Below are 15,266 nucleotides of genomic sequence, written 5' to 3' on the forward strand. Positions count from 1 at the left end.
GTGATCTCTAGTTCTCAAGAAGCCTCATTATTTTCCCCATTATTGATTATTTATTAGTTACATAGTAGAGATTGAAGCAATTCTTTGTATAAGAATTTTAGAAGGGGGCAGGTCCATTGGAGATAAGATTGGGTGATTCTGATTGCTAGTAATGGCAACAGAAAATAAATTTTTCATCAATTGCATTCCACTAATCCCTTTGCCATGCAGATTGTGCCTTTCAAGTCACCTTCTAATCTATCATACATGAAGATTGAAAAATGGCAAAATTACTTGTGTTACATGTTACTTGCAGATGATTCTGTTTGATGGATATCAGAATTCAAAATGAAGAAAGCCCTTGTGAAATCTGATATCGGCTGTTCATTTTGTGCAATATCTAGCACTAAAAGTGCCTTATGGAATCTTTTTTTAAATCATCAACTTCCCCCGCCACACTCATACATACCCCATTTTATAACTTTTTGATCCTAACTCAACAAGCAAACTATAGTACACTTAAAATTAGGGAGGCACAAATTGTAGCTATTAACCCATGATTAATTCAGTCCTATCGGTTTTGGGTTAAATGTAAACTTCACTTCAGAAGTATGTTTCTGGAGATTATATTGGGACAATAATTTTAATCAAAAATAAGAGTGGGATTGAAAAAGAATGGTCCAAATATCAAAATTGTCCCTGCTCAGGTGAATTGTCCTCTGTTATAGTTTTGCTAGGTTTGTTGTTGTCAAGTTGAAAACCACAGATATATGGAATTTAACTATATTAGATGTATTTCCATTTTTTCCCAGTATTTAGATGCAATTACAGTGAATGAATGTTTGGAGGATGTATGTAATATGTTATATATTTTTTTCCTTTAGATTTTCTGTCCTGCATTAAGAAATTTATTTATCCCAGTGTTTTTAAATTGTTGGCTTGCTAAACATGCTTTGGAGAACATGATTGTAAGTATGACAAAGTAGAGGAGATTTGTTTGAAGGGGGAAATTTCATATTTTCTATTTATGCAAAACCATGGTCTTTAGATTCAAGCCACTGTAAATTAAATTAAATTGGTTTAACTTCAGTTATCTTAGCTTATTTGCTTTTTGAACATTGATGTTGTATTGCTAGTATTTCCCATCACCTGTTTTATCTTCTATACACTATAGAAGTATATCTAGTGTGGGAATTCAAATGTGTTATCTATTTTGATAATAAAACTATTGGTCCAGCATAAATTCCTTTGATTCCTTTGATTATTATTTTTTTCCCTAGCCTCCACCTGAAGATCTTTTCATGTCCCAACTTAATAAACACTAATTAAACTTGGCTTTTAAACTATGCTGCTAAGCAGAATTGGAGGGGGGGGGAGGGAAGGAGAAAAATAAATATAGGGAAATGGCGAAAGAACTATATTTATTTATACTTGGTATACTTGGTTTGGAGGCCTGCATTCATTTTGAAAAGATTCTTTCAAAAGTTCTTATTAAAAGGCATCATGGTGCTTCCTTTTTTATATGATGCAAATTTCAATACTGTTGGCAAATGTAATTATAAGGATTAGCTTGGGTTCAAAAATTTTCATTTAACTTCAGACTTTATTGAACAGTCCATTATTTTTTTAAAATTTTGATTTCCATCTCCTGAATAGAAATAATAGTAATCATTTCGTGCTTTACAGATTTTTGGCATTCTAGTCACAGATAGCAATAGCATTTAGACTTATATCACAGTGCTCTACAGCCCTCTCTAAGCAGTTTACAGAGTCAGCATATTGCCCCCAACAATCTGGCTCCTCATTTTACCAACTTTGGAAAGATAAAAGACTGAGTCAACCTTGAAGATAAAACTATTGTTAATCATACAGTGACTACATACTCCAGGTAGTTCTTGACTTATGACCACAGTTAAGACCAGACTATCCATTGCTAAACAAGGGGATTGGTAAGTGAGTCACAGTTTTTTTTGCCATGGTTGTTAAACTAATTACTGTAGTTGTTAAATGAATTGTGTGGTCATTAAGTGAATCCAGCTTCCCATTGAGTTTCTTGTCAGAAACCATTTGGGAAGGTCACAAATATTGTTCACTTGACCCTGGGGATTGCAACTGTCATAAAAACATGCTAGTTGCAAGGCACCCAAATTTTGATCACAGCAGTCCTAGGGAGGCTGTGATAGTCGTACGTGTGAGGACTGGTTGTAACTAACTTTTCGGTGACATTGAAGCTTTGAATGTTTGCAAAATAAATGGTTGTAAGTCAAGGACTACCTGTAGTTGGCTTATGGTTATTCGTTCTTCAGCCCCAGAAGATACAAAATATGCAGAATTATGTGTTCCTTTTCCTGTCATGAAAACATTGTAAAATTGAAGCCAAATTACCCACTGTTTTTCTTTCTGAATCTAAAGTCTTCTTATTTACTTCTTAAGCCATAAGTGGCTCAAATTAGAATGTAATTTTAAGGAATTACTATTTCATATATGGTTAGTTGATGTTTATTGACTTGTTTTCTGATATTCTGTATGAAAAGACACCCCCGCCATTTAGTGGTAATGTTACCTTTGATGGCACCTCGTTTCAGAAACCCCAATTAACTGTTTCATTATTTAGCTGTAGTACCTTTTTCATTTAAAAAAAAAATTGTATATTTCTTGACTGCTGCCTCAAATTTTATTTAATCAGCTGGTTTCATAATTTTGTTGTTGATTGGACTTTTCAAATAGAACGATCTTCATAGAGCCATCCAGCGCACACAGTCTGCAATGTTTAATCAAGTTCTGATTTTAATATCTACATTGCTGTGTCTTATCTTTACATGGTAAGTTCCATGTAGTTATATTATTACTGTTTTATTTCAAGCCAAAATTCTAATCTTACCTTGTTTAGGAAAATAAATAATGATGCTAAGAGGAAAGAATACTAAAAGAATATATGAAAACAAACTCCAGTATGTGAAAATATTACAGTTCAGGTACATACTCCTTTCATTAAGTGGGACATAAAACCTCTGCCCTTTTTGTTTATATTGCTGTATGTCTTCCCAAGGAATTGGTCCAAAGGGGAAGCTATTCCTGAGGAAGCTTTTCTTTATACAACGCTAATATTGGGACACAGGTAAATATTACAAATCACAACAGTAAAAGATTTAAGGAAAGCTGACAAATATGGTTGTTCATTCTGTTCCCCCCCCCCCCATATTTTTATACTCATTTCTTGTTATGATTGCATGAATCCTGAAATCAAATACGAGCCTTAAAATGAACTTCTTAATTGCTTTCTCTTCAAACACTGAAGTCACACCATTTTGCATTTCTAATGTTTGCTACCTTTGATCTTTGTAGAATAATTGCCAATGACTGATAACAATATTAGAAACTATGCCTTGTTTTCTCCCTAAGGCTTTTCCCTTTCTTGAGTCATGGGAAACAAAAATATTTGACAGTAATCTATCTCTGATAAGGAGGCTAGCACTGCTTGCCAGGGAACATTATGTTCAGATTCAAGCCTGTGTTTTGTAAGTGACAGGAAAAGATGAAGAAAAAAGGCAAGTTGACCTACACCAATTATTGCTGCCTTCTGCATCTGCAGACACTAGCTTATTATGTATCATTTTATTCTGGTCTTGTTCTGGCTCTTGTAGAGTGGGGAAAAAATAGACTAAATACTGACAAAAAATATCAATGACACAGTTGTTAGCTAAGGAAATAAAGCAATTGTCTATCATGGTAATTGGAATCACATTCAGGCTGCTTTAAAACAGTCCTCTGTTGATTTCTTTTTTGTTTATATTGCTGTTCCTTTGAATCTTTTAATTACAGCATTTATATTTTTGAGCGATTACTAGTAAATATTAATATTTTAGATAATTGCTTACATATACTGATGGTTATACTCTGCAACTGTATACAATTATTTTGTAAGAGCTTGCACTACTCTTAACTGTACTGCTTCAGGAATATATGGGTAGCACTGGATTCTTGCTTCATGTCATAAACATGTGCCAAAGCCACAAAGGAGAGGCAGAGGTCTCAAAAAACCAGTTGCCATGCGGTTGGGTAGCGCTGTACAGTGGCAGATGCTAGTTTATCAGTACAGTGGCAGATGCTAGTCACAATCACAATCTATTCATCTTCACAAAAACAGGGAGATACTCTGTGTCAAGGCCAAGTCTCCTCACCTTCCAAGTGCTTTATATTCACTCCTTTTCCATCCAGCTATTCATGAGAACATAGAAAGCTTTCACACTCTAATACTTTTTTGATATGAGCTTGTTTGTTTGAAAAGTTGTTGCAAAAAGCAGCTTAATCGAAGTGGTTTCATGTGGAAGTAAATTCATGTGGACAGGGATATTTAATAATGTCAATTTTCCATCTATATCTGGATCATAAATTCAGGGCCCACTCTTCATCACCACATTATTCTCTCTCCTCTCATCTGACACTTTGTTACAAATATATAATAATGACAGAAATTCAGTCTGCTTGGTAAAAAAGGCCATTTTGAATGAGGTGCCAACTACGTTCCCCTCAAGCTAATTGCAATTACAAATTACATCTGATCTTTCCTCATTATTTTGTTCATTTTATCCCCATTCTATGAGTTTCTAAATAGGGTCCGTCAGGCCCCTGGTGGAGACTGACTCTGAGGGAGAGGAGGAACAGCCGACCGGGAGTGGAAGTATGGCTCCGGAGGTTGTGGAAGAAGCTGGCAGAGGCCAGCCAGAGGGAAGGGCAGAGGCTGGCTGAGCAGTCAGAGGGGGACCCAGGCCTCTCCATCCGAGGGCACGCAGGGAGGAGAGGATAAGGGAGAGACATGGTCTATTCGGGAGGAGAGGGCATTGATCCTCTTCATGGGCTGCAGCTGTGACAACTGAATAAGAAGACGGACGTGCATACATGCGAGCGCTGGAAACAAAGCAAGGAAATATCTCTAGTTTATGGTTCCTCTCTGAGTTTGGAGTCCTTCCCAGTGTATGTTCTGTTATCTGTGGACGTCTTCCAGCCCTTATCTTGCCTGGTTTGTGTTGTTTTTTCCCTCCTTCTTGTAACTGCTTGTGTGGGAGTTTTTTGTCTTCCATCAAGGATAGTTGGAGCTTGGAAGCAAAGTGAAGGAATAAAAGGGGCTTCACCGGGTTTTTGTGACTGTGTTTATTTTGTATCTCCCCGGGTCATCACAGGGTCAGAGTATAATAGCACATAGAAAGCTGGGCCCTCAGACCCATTTGGTCTGATGGTTAAAGCACCAGCCTAGAAACCATAAGACTATGAATTCTAGTTCTTCCTTAAGTATGAAAACTTGACAGTTAATCTGTCTCAGCCCACAACGTCAGGCTCAGGTAATAATTCAGTTGGTCAATTTCAGTTGTAAGCAATGGATTTATATTTGATTCCGCCCAAAAGCAGACCCTGCACTTGTAGGAAAACATTAGAAAAAAAAAAAGAAAATAGTAAGCTGAAGAACTTGGTGGAGCCCGCCCCAAAAAAAAAAAAAAAAGTACACAAAATGGAGTGTGGTTTAGAGGTTAGGTATTCATTTAGGTTCAAGCCCAATTTCAGTGATGGGAGTTCACTAGATTTATCTCAGTCAGTTTTGAATTGTTCTAAGTTATGAATAAAATAAAAAGGATGCCTGCGTAAACTATCTAGTGTTTCTCAATTAAGAGCAGGATTTTAATCTGACTAATAAAGCTTAATAAAAGCTAATTTTGATTTCATATAAATAAAATTTATTTTAGTTTAACTAGACAGTATGGCCCATGCAGGTATATAAAGTGATAAAATGTAAATCATGTTAGTTTTCTTCATATTATAAAATACAGTTTTATAAAATATGGGGCTGGGGTCTTTGATGGATCCATCTCATTTTTGCCTACTTGCAAGTCACCAATTAACATAGTTTGATTTATTTGCCCCATTTTGCTGCTTTGTTCCACATCTGAGATACAGTTTAAAATTTTATTAGATGGGATATTGGAGCTGATCGATCATTTCTTAATTATGATTCAAATTATATAGCACTCTAGGTCATTCTGTGATATCATTTCAGGAATTCTGACTTATATTTTTTGTCTCATAATCGAGGTGGGATTCAAAAATCCCAACAACCAGTTCTCTGGCCAGTTGTTGGGTGGGCGTGGCCATGGTACGTGTGTCATACTGGAACTTCTGGGACGGCGTTTTTCGCCTTCCCCAGAGTGCGGAGGTTCCTTTGCGCCTCTGGGAGGGTGAAAACGGCCTTCTCCATGCTCCAGAGGTCCTCTGGAAGCCGGAAACAGGCCTGGGAGCCATTTTTTGCCCTTCTAGAGCCTCCACGTGGACCCTGCACTTACCTGCATCCCAAATGGGCCACGTGGAGACTCCAGGGAGGGGAAGGAAGGGGTGGGCAGCGCCAGCCGGTTGGTTCAACTACCAGTTTGGCAAATCAGATGTAAATTTAACATCCGGTTCACCCGAACCAGCTGAATCTCAACCCTACTCATAATATGTAGTGAGAGAAAGACAAGTTTTATATGGCAGAATGAGGATTTATTCTTTATCCATTACACCAATACCTTTATTTTCAATTTTTCTGTGCTTTCAAACATGTATATTCTCCAATATACTTAAGAGACATTAATATGATGATTTTTTTAAAGAAGACCTGAGCTTTAAAATGTTACCTGTTTTGTAAAGGAATTGGATTTTATTTTACTGACAGAAAATTAATCTCATTGTCTATCAAAAGTTTTTGATTTCTTTAACTATATGAGCACTCTCACTTAACAATTTGCTTTGTGTCTACTTGATGTATTTATCACAGGTTTTGAATAAAGTAGTCCTTGTTTTGGATATCATTAAATATGCATTGGGAATTAATATCTGTATGAAATCTTTTCCTTCTGGCATACTCAAATAGTTACTCAAATAATTCATGCCTTATTTTTAATAATTTCACAGAGGAGTTGTATCATTTACATTGGGAAAATTATTTATAGAATTATTGATATAATTATTTCAGATGGGGCATCTTAAGTAGTAGATAGACTATGGTTATAGAATGGCTTGTGCTGCAGTAGTATGAAATAGTAGCTAATTGATACTCATGGCAGGCTCTAGCCAGATACTCTTAGGATAATGTGGGATTATTGCTGGCTTTCTTATCTATCCAGGCTTGTGAAGCAACATTTTTATGAAATTCTGGTCATTTGAGAGGAATAATTTTCCAAAATTTGTGCCTGGACTAGTGTTTGTCAAGTTGGGTATAGACAGTAGGTTCTGTTTCATTCATCAAGCATCTTGAGTCTTACTTCCCAGAGATTAGACTACTTTACACATCTACTGAATCAAGCATAAAAACCATAATATACAGCAGTAAAGTTATTCATTTTTTCTCACCTAAAATCCATGATAAGAGCCAGTTTAGTAGAGTGACACGGGCTAAGGCATCAGACTAGAAAGCAGGAGACTAACTTAGGTATGAAGTCAGCTGGGTGACCTTAGGCCAGTCTTTCTCAGCCCTAGGAGGAAGGTAAGGGCAAACCACTTCAAAAAACTTTGCTAAGAAATCTTCAGGGACTAGTCCAGGCAATCACCAGGCGTCAAAAACTGATTCAAATATACGCACGCACACACACACACACACATAAGAAATTGTATAGGCGATGCTAGAATTCAGCATATCTTTAAATATTGGGTTAGGAGGAATTAATATATGTAATGTTATTTATAGCAAGACACGTGGATTTAGCAAGAAATTGTTAATAGTTATGTGCCATATATTCATGTACCATACAACATAATTCAATAGATAAATATTGTGACATTTTCCAAGTATTGCTGTGTAACAAATGCAAGTGCTTAGTTTAATGGTAAATAATCTGTCTTGCAAGTTTAAAATTCTAAATAGCGCTGATAAAGTCCTTGGTAGACTGACTTTGATGGCTTACAACATGACAGCTTTTATATTACTGTTTAGCTTAGAAACAAATTCAGTAAGTGAAGGTCCAGCATTTTGGATAGACTGTAAAATTAAGTATTAGAAATTTACATTTTATGCTTTGCAGACCACAGCTGCAAAAGCAGTTTTCAGTGAGCCACAGTATGTCCTTCCCACAAATGATGGCCTGTCACTTTCCAAAGTGTGAGAACAGTTTATGTTAGCCTGTAAAGAAAGTGTTCCATGAATGCTGCATTGTGACTTTTTTTATTTCCATATAATTGCATGTTAAAAAAGAGCCAAGCCTGACAAATCAATCATATATTTACACATTACTCATTAAAATCTTTGCTAAGGGCTGCATTCTGACTTCAATTATGTAGTGAAGACTTTACATAAGACCAAATTATGATTTTGTGTGTCATCTTCTTGGCATTTACCTGTTTTATTTATAAGTTTATAGGAATTCCATGGGTTGCTGATAGAGTTGACAGAAATTACTTCCTCTCCTATGGGAGATAATTTGTAAATTCCAAGGCAAGTGATTTAAGGTAGGGAAAAGTCACTTTTATGTCATAAATTTGCCTAAAGGAAAAATAAGATTTCCAGGACAGACCTAATCAAGGAAGAAATTGGACATAATATTGGATTAAATTTCTTGCCAATTAAATTAGCAGAAAGCAGATTGGTGTTAATATCTTTGGATATGATTCTGAAAATAGGACTAGGCATATATATGCATAACCTCTTCTTTATTGTTTATGACTACACCCTGAGAATGATCTATTAAACTTTTATTTTATGATGAAATTTTTTGATGTGGACATTTTCAAAATATTACTGAAGATGACTTGTTCAACATTTTTGTGGTATCAATTAATTAGTATCCTCCCGATAAAAGCAACATTTTGTTAAAAGAAGGATCAAAGGCAATTTTAAAAAAACCTGATAAACTCTCCTAGTTAAATAAAAGGGTTAGGGTTAGGGTTAAATAAAAGGGCCCTAAATATGCACAGCCAATCTAACTCCATGCTCATTGCAATATGTGTATATATTCTGAATAATTGATCTTGCTTTCTAGATTTTGATCTGCCAGTGTGGCATGACATAGTTGCACAATTTTGTTGTTTCAATCCAGCTGTATAGACTGTGCCTATACTTGCAGAAGGAAAGTTGCTTATATCTAAAAGTAGCACATCACCAATAACTCAACTTAAAAATAATAGCAAATACTATTATTTTGTATTCTTGCTCTCTTAGTGCTTACTACTACTGACAGAACTGCAGAACAACACTGAGATGTATTATGCTTTCAAGAATCGCTGGCTACACAATCACGTATAGTGCAATATTATAATAGTTTTCACTCTAAATTACAGACAGAATCCAATTTATATGTCTGATTTTTCAAGTGAAGCAGCAGGATAAGCCAGCAGAAATCTGTCCTTTGGAGCATACAAGTGAAAAGAAGCAAGATAATGCATGTAGGAAGATACCAGCTAACAATTTTGATTGTTATACCCTCCCTCTACAAGAATAGAACATTGCCTTCCAACTCCATTTTATAGTATTAGAATACCTAAATTTAGATGTTTATAGCAGTGCTTTCTTTTGTTGTGCCTGGGTTGCAAATTGTTAAATCCCTAGATTGATTATGTGCCATCAAGTCATCAAGTTATGAACTTTTAGCAACTCATAAATGACAATAACAATAGCAGACTTATGTATTGTTTCATAGTGCTTTATAGCACTCTCTGAGCAGTTTACAGTCTCAGCATATTGTCCCCAACAATCTGTATCCTCATTTTACCAACCTTGGAAAGATGAAAAACTGAGTCAATCTCGAGCCCGTTAAGATTGAACTCCTGGCTGCAGACAGAGTTAGTCTGCAATACTGAATTTTAACCACTGTGCCACCATGCAGTGATGATCTGCCCTTAACCTGGTCTTTCAAATCTTCCAATAGTGTACCCATTGCCATTGTAACAGAGTCTAATCATCTTGCTTCTGCTGATTTTTTTTCTAAACACTATCAGTGTTTTAATATTCTCATATTGGTTTTGTAAGCCATGGGTCTTCCTAAATATTTCAGATTAAGAATACAATTATTTGGAAATGTTTTGGCAATTCATACAAATTCCCCGCATACCATGGAATTCAAAGATAATGAAATTATTCCCACCAGCCTCAAGATAACAAAGCTGTTTTATTTTTAAAAATTACTAGAGACTTGTTTCCTCTGTCTGCGATATTTGTTCATATTGCACATATCATGACATGCAATCACAGGAAAACAGCATATACTGCTGCAGAGCATCATATAACTGCCACATTGGTTGCTTTTAAGCTACTTTCCATGTTTATGTCATTTAAAAAAATATTTGTGAACAGATGTAAGTAGTTACCTTGCCAAAAGGCAAAGAGAAATAAAAAGTGGTAGTAGGTGGTGTATAAATATTTAGAATCAGCTGAAGATACAAAATTAAGAATCAGCTGAAAATACAAGGAAGACAACTATAGTTCACTCAAATAGCAATACATTAAGTCATGTCACATGAAATGGTTTTTAAGTTTTTTTTTGTTAATTATTGTTTTCACATGCAGTGTAGTTCTTAAAATCATGTTTCTGTCCCATTCATATTGTGCTGTATAATTGTATTTTGGAGTTTTGCTAAATGACCATCAGCTTACCTTCTTTATTCTGAAAACAATAATATGCTGTAGTTGTTATTCTATATATATATATTGCCTCTTCTTGGGAATTGCATTCCAAAGCGCTTTAATATTCCTTTGCCGTGCTTGTGTTATTTTCCTAATTATTAAAGCGTTAATGTCACAATTCCAAAGGGGGGGGAAACAAGATGAGAAGAAAAAGATGGAGAAAGAAAACAAACATTAAAACATTTGTTTTAATTTTTTTTTAAATAATAATAATATAAATCTGTATATTGAAATAGCTTTCATTAGTTTAAAATGTTAGGTCAGTATTAAAATAAATCAAAATTAAACATGTGATTATACTATAAACAACAAAATCCAAGCAATAACAAAATAGCAGCCTGGTTCTTTTTTATTTTATCTTCCAGATAAAAAATAGACCTAAGGCTAGAAAAATAGTGAACAGTCACAGTGAAGACTATCAGAAATTTATACCTTATACAATTTCTCCAAAATTGTAAGATTTAAGTCCTTTTAGAATCTCATGAATATTTTGTAGAATGCATGAATATTCTTATCAGAACATCTTTCATTGTGTATTAGGCTATAGAACATTCTACAATATTATGTTTTCCCATAATTTTAGACATTTCAAACCAGGAGTGCTGGCCCTGGAGAATTAAAGGAGATGAAAGAGAAATTGCTATACATTTTGCATCTCACTGTAATGTTTCATGTACCTTTTGTAGCTATAAGATCTTCCACAGATAGTTTTATCTTGGAAGAACAACCTTTTTAAAAATAAGTGTTATGGTTAGGTAAGAGGCTACGAATAACTGCAGCTCTAAGGAAATTGTTCTCCATGTACTCTAATGAGGGTGAGAAGAAATATGACAGCCGTTTTAAATTTGCCACTGAGCATTCAGCATTCTGAAATGAACAAATAGAACTTTAGCCAACTCTTGTTCCGAGACTGATCTTCAATGGACATTGTGAAAAAAAGGAATTCCACAATGATAGGGCAACACAGAAGGTATATTTCTTACATTTAATGAGAGGAAAATGAAGAGCTTTTCTCCATCAGCTGTTCAGAAAGGCGTGACTCATATCCCCAATATCTCCATCAAACCCCAATTCTATGGTTAACATTACAGATAGGAAGCCAATTTTTGGCTACCACCAGAATTTAGAACAGTTGTTCTAAACATGAGGAAAGTTGCTGTTGTGGCCATGATTTCTCCAACATTTGGTTAAACTTTAACCTTACATTCATTTTTATTTCTTTGGGGTTTGAGGGGGATAAACATGAAGTACATTTTTTTTACAGGTAGTACTAAATATAAAAACCAGCAAACAATGACTAAATATTTTAAAGTTCGGACAGTACATACAGTAAGTAGGACTAATTTTAGACATTAAGGTTTTTTTTTCATTTAGTGTACAGTTCACTGTAGCTTATAATTTTGCCCTTTATTAAGACACAAAGTTTCTTTTCAAAATATAGATGTCCATATAAATTAAGGGGCTGTAAGGTGCTTTTCATGTCTTTTTAGTAAAATATTAACCATCATTGCACAGGCAGATTCAAATGAAACTAAGGAAAGCAGAAGACTTAAGGTAAAGGCATGCAGAATTTTTTAATTGATAATAATAAGAAAAGACCACATTTTTTTTGGTAAAGCTATTCAAGAGGTTTGATACTCACAAACCGTGGATCTGCTGTTTGCCACCCTGTTTGCCATCCACATCCATCCCTGTTTGCTAGGATTTTCTATTTATTCTTATTTGTGGTCTAGCAGCTTTTTTTATTCTTTTGACAAATTTATTATACTTATATAATGATACTAGTATACACCAGTGCACCCGCATACAACTCCCTTAACTTTCTCCATTTGACTTGTTATGTGATTGGTTGTGGCATCATAGTTGACATTTTATGACTGGTCAATCTCTTTTCCCGTAGCAGTCATGGCATTTAAAATGCATTTTGTTTTGCCCACTAGCAAAACAGTTGAGGATATCTTGTAATAGACATTATTTAGATGCTATTTTATTGTTGTTTTTTATAAATACTTTTTATTAAACATTTTCCAACAATTTATAACATATCAACACTTTCAACAACGTTACAGCATCGTCAACATTCATATTCATATATTAGTTACTGTGTTACTTTTATATCTATTGTCCAACCAGGTATACCAGGCATCCCAGACCAGATAATACTCCAATTCACCTCTATCTTTTAACTAAGGTCAGCCTGTCCATCTCCGCGCAGTCCAAAATCTTTCTTATTACTGTCCCCTCAGATGGTATATTATCCTGTTTCCAGTACTGTACAGACACAATTCTGGCCACAGTTGTTATATGTAAAATGATGTATTTGTTTGTCTTAGTGTAGTCTCCCCTTATTATTCCCAATAAAAACAGTTCTGGTCTGAATTCAATTTTTTGTTTCATTATTTCCTCTATCCACATAGATATCCATAATTCTAATCCAGTTACTCTTGGCTTCCAAACATGTCCACCACATATGAAAAGGTGCCCTGTTTACTTTTGCATTTCCAACATTCTGGGCTTCTGGTTGGGAACAACTTTGCCAATCTAGCAGGGGGTAGGGGCCATCTATAAAATATTTTGTATATATTTACTTTATATGCTGCTGATAATGTTAATTTATAGTTTTCCCCCCACATTTTTCCCAATATTCTAATTCAATGCTGTATCCCAAATTTTCCCCCAACTATCAATTGTTTCTTTTACAATTTCTTCCTCCATTTTAAAGTTCAAAAGAAGGTTATATATTTTAGATATCATCTTCTCTTCCGTTCCCTGAATTATTTTATCTAATTGTTGTTGATCCTTATAAAATCCATATTCTTCTTTATCTTTTTTATATCTTGTCTGAATTTGCAAGTAGGGCCTCCAATTGATATCTATACCTTGTTGCTTTAGTTCTTGTGTTGTTCTCAGCCTTCCTTGTGAATCTATCAGTTCCTTTCTCATTTTATTTAAGTCCATTGCATTGGGGTATATCATCAAATCCATCATTGACAACCAGCCTGGTAAAGTGTAATGTTTCCCCCACCCCACCCCATACCTGAATAAGTGCGTCTCTGATCTGATGTTTTTGGAAATAAGAGTGATTTTTGCTTTTTCCATCCCATAAGAATCCATGCCACCCTAGTTGCAAATCATGTCCCTCCATTAATACTATTCTTTTATTATCCAAATTAATCCAATCTCTTATCCATGTCATGGATGCTGCCTGATAGCATAATTCCCAGTCCGGAAGTCCAAAGCCATCCCTCCTTCTTTTACCCTGCATTAATTTCATTTTAATTCTAGTTTTTTTTCCCCACCCACACAAATTTGGCTATTACTTTATTGAGCTCCTCAAAAAAGGGTTTTCCTAATTTTATTGGTATAGTTTGAAATAAATATAATAATTTCAGTAATATAATCATTTTGACTGCAGCAATTCTTCCAATTAGTGAAATCTGTAGTTTTCCCCATGTCTCCAGATGGTTTCTTAGTTGTAGTACTAATGTAAGGTTTCCAAGTGATGAAATCCATTTAAAAAGAAAAGAGCAAAGTCCGCCTTCCAAAACAATTTCTTTTGTTTAGGAAAGCATCAAATTGGCAAAGCCCATGGTAATTCCGGATCTGACACAATCCATAATTGCACCTAATAATATTGGAAATTAGAAACACCCCCCTCCCAAGAGTCACATTCCCCAATAGAAGTTAATCAATGTTGTCTGGTGCCATAAATCTCCACCTCTAGGTCTCAGCAGGGTCAGCTTTTGTTCCCACAGGAAAGAGAACCACCTAGCCTAAACAACACTCTCTATCTCCACTCCTCCCACCCTAAGAACCCAAAACCCTTCCCCCCATGACCAGCAAAGAGAAAGAAAGAAAAGAAATATATAATGAGGCTAAATAAAATGGCTACACATGTGTCAATTTTGGGCTTGACAACTAATTTACTATAATTGTTTTCCTTAATTGAGGAAATATTAAGATATTCCTAAATACTAAGATATTTTACCTTTTTAACTATCTGAATTTCCAATGTTTCCTTTTTCTGGGTGCCCGTAAGCTTTTTGACTAATATCTTTGTTTTATTTTTGTTTATTTTAAATCCTGCTTAGATGCTATTTTGTTCTGCTTTCCATACTTATTTTAAACTGCTTATACAATGTTGATTTTTGTAAAAACATTATTTTTAAAGGCAACTCTAAATACATCTATATTAGTAATTCCAGAATTTTATTCTAGAAATATTGTGCTAATAAATTTTATAAATCAATAAATAAATATAAATAAATAAATACAAGTAGTCTTCAACTCACAACAGTTCATTTAGTGACCGTTCAAAGTTAAAATAGGACTGAAAAAAAGTGACATGACCTTGTTTCACACTTACAGCAGCAGCCCTGTTCACATGATCAAAATTCAGGTGCTTGGCTATTGACTCATATTTATGACAATTGCTGTGTCCTGGGATCATGTTATCACCTTTTGTGACCAAAAGCAAAGTCAATGGGAAGCCCAATTCCCTTAACCATGTTACTAATTTAACACTGCAGCGATTCACTTAACCATTGTGGCAAGAAAGGTTATAAAATGAGCAAAATCACTTAACAAATGTCTCGCTTAGCAACAGAAATTTTGGTCTCAATTGTCATAAGTCAAGGACTATCTGTAA

General features: G+C 34.9%; 1 protein-coding gene across 1 annotated transcript in view; it reads left to right on the forward strand.

The window, feature by feature from the left end:
- The window catches only part of KCNT2 (potassium sodium-activated channel subfamily T member 2), a 255,342-nt gene that overhangs the window by 136,278 nt on the left and 103,798 nt on the right, over positions 1-15,266 (forward strand). The window contains exons 9-10 of the mRNA XM_087960820.1: positions 864-947; positions 2,707-2,801. Of these exons, the coding sequence (XP_087816946.1) occupies positions 864-947; positions 2,707-2,801 (179 nt within the window). The remainder of the gene's footprint in view (positions 1-863; positions 948-2,706; positions 2,802-15,266) is intronic.

Source organism: Notechis scutatus, chromosome 3 (genome assembly GCF_049901735.1).
Source record: "Notechis scutatus isolate UNSWTSFEM ecotype Mainland chromosome 3, rNotScu1.2, whole genome shotgun sequence".
NCBI classification, from domain to species: Eukaryota; Metazoa; Chordata; class Lepidosauria; order Squamata; family Elapidae; genus Notechis; species Notechis scutatus.